A 9,340-nucleotide genomic window follows, 5' to 3' on the forward strand; every position below is an offset into this window, starting at 1 on the left:
ATCTATCACAGCGCATTGCACACACGATGATATTGCACACAGCACGTTACACACATGACAGTGTTGCATACAGCGTTAAGCCCATAACAGACTAAAGATTGAGATTGAGATTGCATTCGAATTTGACCAATCAAAGCAAAATTCACTAAAGTCGATATTGGTTTACTTTTTGCTGCTTGGTTAAATTCTAATCCAATCTCAATCTCTATCGCTATCTCTATCTCTAGTGTAATTCGGACTTTAGGCAAATAGTACCCTCTCCGCGCTCGCACGTGTGTGTGTGTGTGTGTGTGTGTGTGTGTGTGTGTGTGTGTGTGTGTGTGTGTGTGAGAGAGAGAGAGAGAGAGAGAGAGAGAGAGAGAGAGAGAGAGAACATCCGTAGATGACTGTGTGCGTGTTTGATCTTTGTAACTGATAATATTTGAATATGTAAATATATATTTTATATATATAGTTCTATAAACAACAAAATTCGCTTTGTCAGAAAACAGGATTCTTTCTTTTATTTAATTCTAAATTTGATTTATTCTCACTAGTCTAAATCTTATTTATAATTGTTTATACACTTGTTCTTGAAAAATGATTTTCTCTTACTAGTTACTAGTTATTGCGACAAATATATCTCCACATGCCTCAATAATCGAATTAGTAAGACTCCAGTACAATGTGACAGGGATCTAATTCTGAACCCCCACTGAAGTAATATTTTTCATAATAAATTGTAGGCAATGTTTTAAGATGTTTATTAGCATCATTATTTAATTGACGATTAATGTAATTTGTTATTTCCAAATTTAGTTAATGTTTACTTTTTAAGTGACAAACTAAATTAACGCGTAATTTATAGAATTGAAAAATATCATTGTAATTGAATAGAATATTCATAGCGCATGTGCATACAAACATCAAGCATCATATCCGTTTGGATAAAAAATAGGATACTTTATTTCATTTGATTTATATTTATTGATCTAAAATTTGTTAAACATTTTTTTCTTATTTGAATATGTATACTATACACATAACATTTATAAATTCGTTATACTTTTAAAAATGTGGAAAATAGAATGTTTGTCATTTAAATGTAAAAATATAAAAGTAAGAATATAAGCAAAAATAACGCTAAATGCAATATGTTTAAATTTTTAGGTATAATACAATGTGGTATTTAGCTCCATTATCAATACAAAGATTGCTTCTATTTGTGATGCAAAATTCTCTGAAAACTCACACGCTAATAATTGGTCGTATTTATGTATCATCTCTAGAGGGATTTTCTACGGTAATAAAAACTTTGTAACGAACTAATTGTCTGGGAAAAAATTTATTTTATCTTCTTTTTCCTAGGGATTGGATATATTGTATTTAATATATATTTAAAAGACAATAATGTCATATAACATTGTTTGTAACGATCAAAACTTTATGAATGCGATATGAAGATTAAAATACTTTTTTAGCTTATAACTACAGCAATATCATACTTTACTGTAATATATACCACAGCCATGAAGTAACACACAAAAAATTGTAATTGGTTACAGAAATTTTAATATAGTAATACTGATTGTAGAAGATAATTAATGATTTCGTGGTACGTAATTATTCACTTAAACGAACATTACATTGTCTTGATCATTATATTATTATATAAAATTAAACATATATATGCTGTAATACATATTGTGATATTAACATTAACATGTCAAAAATAATTTTGATTCCTAGCACTGACATATAATCAATATAAAACCGAAATCATATACCAGTAATAAGCATTGATATGATTTGTTTGAGAGAATCAATAAATAAGGTTTGTTAAAATGCATCATTATACATAAATATTTTACAAGTATTTTTAACATGTAGTTATCTAAAAATGATTATAGGCTCCTTTTTATATATAACAGAGATATATAATATTACATGTATACGTCTATAATTAAAATTTAGAGATATATTCAATTATGAGTATATTTAAAATTTTTTAATGTAACTTGTCTTTTTATTTTAACAAGTAGTAGAATTTAACTGGATTTAAAAGCACGTAAAAATGAAAATATACATCTTGAAATACATGAATAGAATTATTGAAATATATAATATTATATAAAGTAAAATATTGTCGTTGTCGTCTTGTACAACAATTCTTTCTCTTCCCTTCTATCTGTCTTTCTTCCCTCTTTTGTTGAATTTTATATAAGAACATACAAAATTAATGATAAACGAATTTTATGTTTACGTAATATGTTGTGGTACATTTCTCCATTATCATCATAAAAAGTACATTTATTTTTAATGCATCATACAATAAAAAGTTTTATATCAGTACTCCACAATATATTTGTGGCAACGTTGGAAAGTTAATTGCCACGGTGATATATGCATATAACAATGAAGGAGGTAAATTATATAAAAACAAAGATTACGAAATATTTTAATAGAAGCTTTAATTTTTGTCTAATTTCCAAAATTAAATCTACTCAGTAAATAAGAAACATTTTGTGTACACATTTTAGTATACACATTTCTTATATTAAATTATTTTTTTTTTTTATTCCTTGCTTCTTAGTTTGTATTTCTCTTATTAGATTGTATTTGATTACTTATTCCTATTACATTTTTACATTATATTTGTATTATTTAACAATTATTTTTGTCTGTAATCTACATACATAAACCAGAGTAATACATGGTTAATGATTACACATTTTTATAATATTTACTTCATACTGAGCAAGATTGATAATATTAATACTGCAATTAAGAGCGAATTATAATTTATATATATATATCTATCTTATCTTTGTAATAATTCCACTGTTATTTTTGTCAACATTGATAATGATCCAACAGGGAACGAAACGTTTGTTTTTGTTTTGTTTATTGCCGGCAAATTAAAGTTTTATATTTTAACTAAATGACATGTTTATTTATTTATAACGGTTTCAAATTTTAATTTATAACGATTAATCTTAGGCTCGTAGCCCTTTTTCTTTCGATTTTAGAAATTACGAAAACTCATAAAATTGAACTAACAAACTGACAATGATTTCTCATATTATTTACGAGATAATGTTGAAATAAATACATATATTTCTTGTATTTAAACTGTATACCTATAACTGTGTGTGTGGAATTAATATTACCATAACTGAAAGTGATACGTTAAAATATCTACAGTATTTCTTTTTTACATCAAAACGACCTTTTATACCATGCCAAGTAATGTAGTCGAAAGGATTCTAACGTTCTAACGGGATAAAGAAGATCGCGCGCGGAGAACCGCCGCGCACTTTATTTATGTTGAGCAGGCTGTATCCCGGCCGAAATGTTTGTATTTTACTTTAACAAGCATTCGATTGACTCACGCAACGGTTCTCCGCACGTGCCCTATAATTGTGCTTAGACGTCTGAATCTAGTAATCAATATCGACTCTTGCAAAAGATAAATAAAGTATATGCATATAATGCATATAGTATATCATTCATAAGAGAAGATTCCTTTCGTGAAGCTAGATATCTAAAGTCTTGTACTATAAAGAATATTCAATTGATTTGAAATAGAATTTGTTTGTTCACTGAAGTCTGTCACACTGTGAATTAAACTACACTCTTGCACGAAGTTACTCCGAACTCCGCCGATCCAAACTATAAGAACGTAATGAGATGTAAATTTTCTCATAACATTGACAATTGTCGCAAAATAGTTTTTAATGTAGCACATGATTGTTTCAAATAATGGAACTATAGAATATTTGTTGTCACTGCGTAATTATAGAAAATTATTAAATTACATGATTGTGTCGTAATTTTTTTTGCCTTCAAGAGATATTTTGTGGGAGAAAAAGTATTCAGTATGCTTGATGATATTATCAACGATATTTTCCTTTGTAAACGTACTTTGTCTACTGACAATGAGTAAAATAGTATTTTCTGGCGAACGTTATTACAACATTTATCGGATTATGCTAACAGCAATTGGTTTATGGCCCTATCAAACACCGATTGTTATGCAAGTGCAATCTGTGTTCTTCCTTGGTGTATATTGTTTCACTCTTTTGTTTCAGGTATTTCTCGATCGTTATCTTCTTATAAGTAACGCTTTTTTTGTATAATTTTTTATTACATAAATTCGGTATATTATTACCATATTTATGTGTTGCAGTTTACAACTTTTTTAACAACGACGTTCAACTTGGAATTTATTTTTAAAGAATTTTCATATATTTTCATTACCATATTATATATCGTAAATTACAACTCTTATTATTTTAATTCTAAAGAAGTAAGTATTACTTTTCTAATTTTCTTTATAGCAAAGTATTTTGCAACCGAAGATTGTAATTCTCGTAGAAGAAATTTAGGAGGTTATAATTGTTTAATAATTGTTGTAACTGTTTAAATCATAGGTTAAATATTTGTTGAAACAAGTAAAAATAGACTGGAATTCAATCGAAGATAATAACGAAATTAAAATATTGGAGAAATATGCTATTGAAAATCATCTTGTATCATTAATTTTCGCTTGTAAGTAAATTATAAAATAAATTATACACATAAAATTTTTTAATATGTACGTCTCTGTTTGTGAAATTATTTATTTATGATAGTTAAATAAGAGTATATACTAAGGGTATATCTTGTTTTTTACGTTTTTAGTTACTGCCGCATTTAGTTTATGCTTTATTATAATTGTCGAATTAATACCGGTTATCCTTGACGCTGCCATACCGATGAATACATCTCGACTACGTAAAGTAAAGATAAACTTTGAATTTTTTATTGATGAGAAACAGTATTTTTATATTTATTTTATATATGAAATCATAACATTGCTAATTGGAATGCTTACGGTGCTTGCAACGGGATCATTATCATTAGCGTTTCTCAGACATTGTTGCGCCACTTTTAAAATCGCTAGGTAAGTGTGTATCTTTTAATTTTGATAAAAAGATTTATTAGATTGTTGACTCTATATCAATTATTTGCAGTAACGTAATCGAAAGTACAGTCACTAAACATACACTTCAAATTCCGGCCTATCGGAAAACACGCGTGATGTATCAGAAAATTAATCGTGCTGTTCATATTCATAGAAAATCTATTGAGTTAGTCTTCACTTACTTTACTCTTGTAACTACCATCTATTATACATGATGCACTTTAATCTTAATTTTAAAAAAAACACATTTTTTATGCTTTTATATATAACTCAAAGGTATGAATTAAATTTTTCTTCACTATTAAAGGTTTTCCACATTTTTTATGAATATTATGAACAAATGGTATTCCGCTGTAATGCTAATCAGCGTAATATCTTTAAGTTGCAGCCTTTTTCGAGTAAGTAATGTATTTCGAATATGTAACATATTTTTTGCATTTTACATTAAATTAAATTTCTGTTGATATTAATTTGTACAATAAAAATTAAAATATGTATATAATATATTTTTGTAGCTACTTAATGCATTAACAGTCTCGAACGAAATTTCCGAAATAACATTGTGCATGGGTATGGTAGGGTCTCATTTTATAGTCTTGTTTGCACCTAATTTCATTGGACAAACTCTTACCGATCATAGCGCAGAAATATTTAATGCTGCGTAAGTATTATATAAAGATTCTTATTTTTTATGACGAAATCAGTTCCTAAACTATTATGTTGTCCAAAAAATAACCATTAAATTAAATATTAAATTATAAGAAAAGGACAATTGTCTCGTCTTGAGTTTTATAATTGTTCCATCATGTTTAGTTGGATGTAGGAATCGACCTAGCTTCTAAAGGTGGGGTCCCACGGTCCGTGATTCGGCATGGTTCGTGATCCGTCTTGGCTCGCCTAGGCTCGTCACACGATCGGTCTTGAAATTGATATAAAAAATGCTAAAATCGCGGTCCCATGGCGCGCCGAGCCAGGCTCGCCATATGTCGAGTCATGGCTCGGCAAACCTTTATGATTTCTGATAGGTTGAAATTCTTATTCTCTGTTCTCTGTTCCTTATTCTTTTTATTATGCGGAGCCCCTTATGCGCCGTAGGTACAGAGTGGCTCGCTATTATTCGCGATGGCTCGCGATTCGTGATCCGTGGCTCGCTGGCTCGTTAAATTGTCGGTAACTTATCGCGAGTCAAAAGACAAGCCACGAAAAGAAAGGTTCTCACCAGCGCGCCTTGGCTACGAACAAAATAATAATAAACTGAGGAGGTAATCACTATTTAAAATATTGTCCCACTGATTACATGATTTCATTTGATTTTATATGATTTTGTCTAATTACAAATAATTTTTTTCACTACATATGAAGTCATTTGGTAAAATATACGATTTCATTTAATATTATACAATGATTTCTCATGATTGCATATGTAATTATTGGATTATATATAGAAATTTCATATGAATTTTATAATGATTTCGAGGACTCTATTCCATGATTACATTAAGTGGTTACCCCCTCGTATAAACTGTCGGGCCTTGGCTGTGAACGAAACAATAATAAACTGTCGGGCCTTGGCTGTGAACAAAACAATAATAAACAGAAACTGTCGCGTCGTTGTCTAATTTCTCTATGCGTGTCAGAACCTAATCATTATTGCTAATTGAGTGGTAAAGGCCTTTGGCTCGCGAAACTTACCGCTAATTTCTGAAAATGATGTATCACGAGTCACGGATCGCAAGCAATAGCGAACCGTCTTGGTTCCACGGCGCGTAGAGCTTTGCCGAGCCACACGGGCCGTGGGACCCCACCTTAAGGATTCACTTTAGTGCGTGATCATTAAATGAGTTAAATAATCTATTTTTTATATTTGATTAATGATGTTTCAGGAGACATTAATTGTTATTCTAGAATAATATACATAAATATTTGGCAGTAAATTATTTCATAAAATGAGATCCTGTTTTCAATAAAAGCAGATCTTGATGCTTGATCATTTTTATATGCAAAGAGTCTTGCTCTATCTATATGAAAAAATGTTTTTAATCAATTGAATTGATTTAGGAGGGCTCCATTTACCTACAAAATAATTGCCTACAGCTTCGTTTGCACACAATCATATTACACACAGCGCGTTGCACACATAACAATATTGCACATAGCATTAAGCCCATATCTACAAATTGATATTGAGATTGCATTAGAATTTGATCTATTAAAGTTTGCTAAAGTTTATAGTAGTTTCCTTTATTTTGATTGGTTATTCTAATCCAATCTCAGTCTCTGGATGCGGACTTTAGGCATTCTCCCACTCGTGTATGTATGTAGATATATATTTATATACGAATATTCATAGATAACTCTGTGATATATATATATAAGTATATGTGTGCGTGCGCGTATGTGCGTGTGTGTATGCACGTGCCTTTGTGTGTTTAAGATTTGAGTAAAAATTTACCTTTACACAGCTCGCTCCAAATAACTTCTCACTGACCTTGATGTTGACCTTGACTTTCAAGGAAGTCAAGGTCATTGACCCTATCTGTCGCTCATTATTCATTAAAAATTTATGAAAAAACAATTTTTATCAATAGTTCATAATTTCCAAACACATTGATGGTATAAAGGGACCGTGTAAGAGAGACTGGAATAAGATTTTCTACTTCAATTACACAAATTTTTTGCTTTAAAACTGCATAAATTATCTGCTTTAAACACACAAATTTTCTGCTTTAGCAATGAAGCAAAAAATTACGTATTATTCATAACCATTATTTTGTTCATGACTTTTTGATGAATAACGAGCGACAGAAAAGGTCAAGGTCAACATCAAGGTCAGTGAGAAGTCATTTGGGGCGGGCTGTGTGTGTGTGTGTGTGTGTGTGTAAAGATAAACTTTTTATCTCTTGAAAAATGACTTTTTCTTTCTAATTGCTAGTTACTGCGACAAATATCTCCACTAAATATTGGCAAAATTGTATAAAAATTTATAACTCACCCGCATACGAACATCAAACACCACGTCCGCATTGACAGGAAATAGTATTTTTTTTTTATTTAATTTATTTTTATATCTAAAATTCATTAAAAATTTTTTCTTATTTGAATCTTTTTATGTACTTGTAAAATCGTTATATTTTTAAAATGTATAAAGTAAAAGTTGCGTTTATAATTCAAATGTAAATGTATATAAGCAAAAATGTCATTCATAAATAATGCTAAATATAATATTTTTTGTAATTTTTAGGTATAATACTTTGTGGTATTTAGCCCCATTGTCAATACAAAAACTACTTTTATTTTTGATGCAAAATTCTCTGAAAACTCACACCCTAATAATTGGTCATTTTTATGTAACCTCTTTAGAGGGATTTTCTACGGTAATAAATACTTTGTAGTGAACTAATTGTCTAGGAAATAATTTATCTTATCTTTTTTTTCCTAGAGAATGGATTTATTGTATTTAATTATTAAAAAGAAAGTTTATTAAAAAGACAATAATGTTACATTATTTGTAACAATCACAGCTTTACGTTTGCAATATGAAGATTAAACTATTTTTTTAGCTTATAACTACATCAATATCATACTTTACTGTAATATATACTACCACAATGAAATAACACGGAAATATTTTAATTGGTTATAGAATTTTTAATGTAGTGATACGTATTGATTAATGAAGATAATTAAGAATTTCTAGGTACGTAATTATTTGCTTCAAATCAAATGTAAACATCTTATTATTATACAAAATTTAAACATGCTATTTTTTAGCATTAATAACATGTCAAAGTAATTTTGATTTCTAGCACCTGATATATACTACATACAAACAGAAATCATATATCACTATGAAGCAACGATGTAATTTATTTAAGGGAACATTGAATCAACAAATAAAATTTATTAAAACATATTTCATTATGCATGTGTTTTTATGAGCACATTTTCGACATACAATTAACTTAAGATGATTAAACCTTTTTATATATGTATGAAAGATATGTATAATTATATATATATATATTATTTATAAAAAATAATTATATATATTTACATATTTAACAATTTAGTAGTTTGTATCTTATTTTAATGATAGACATACATACGTCACACACAAACATTTATACAGGATTCTATATCGCTAAGTATTCTTAATTGCATCAAAGTAAACTGATGTTGTGTTGTTAATTATTGTTAATAAACAACGATCTAGCTGTGCTGCAATTACCTATAACTACCCTAAAAAACCAAAGATAACAGGGTAAATATGTAGATTAGGGGAGCCCCCCCAATGACCTTGACCTTGACATATGTTATCAAGGTCATGACCCCGAGTGACCTTGAGGAAGTTTTAATTGCAGGACGTTACTCATTAAGAAGTTATAAACAAAAGAA

At 29.0% G+C, this 9,340-nt stretch overlaps 1 protein-coding gene across 1 annotated transcript in view; it reads left to right on the plus strand.

Annotated features, from left to right (window-relative positions):
• Nucleotides 1–3,968: 3,968 nt before the first annotated feature.
• The window catches only part of LOC108771061 (uncharacterized), a 15,799-nt gene continuing 10,427 nt past the window's right edge, over nucleotides 3,969–9,340 (plus strand). The window contains exon 1 of the mRNA XM_018522954.1: nucleotides 3,969–4,070. Coding sequence (XP_018378456.1) covers nucleotides 3,969–4,070 — 102 coding nt within the window. The remainder of the gene's footprint in view (nucleotides 4,071–9,340) is intronic.

The sequence above is a fragment of the Trachymyrmex cornetzi genome, unplaced genomic scaffold, assembly GCF_001594075.2.
Source record: "Trachymyrmex cornetzi isolate Tcor2-1 unplaced genomic scaffold, Tcor1.1 scaffold1388, whole genome shotgun sequence".
Classification (NCBI taxonomy): domain Eukaryota; kingdom Metazoa; phylum Arthropoda; class Insecta; order Hymenoptera; family Formicidae; genus Trachymyrmex; species Trachymyrmex cornetzi.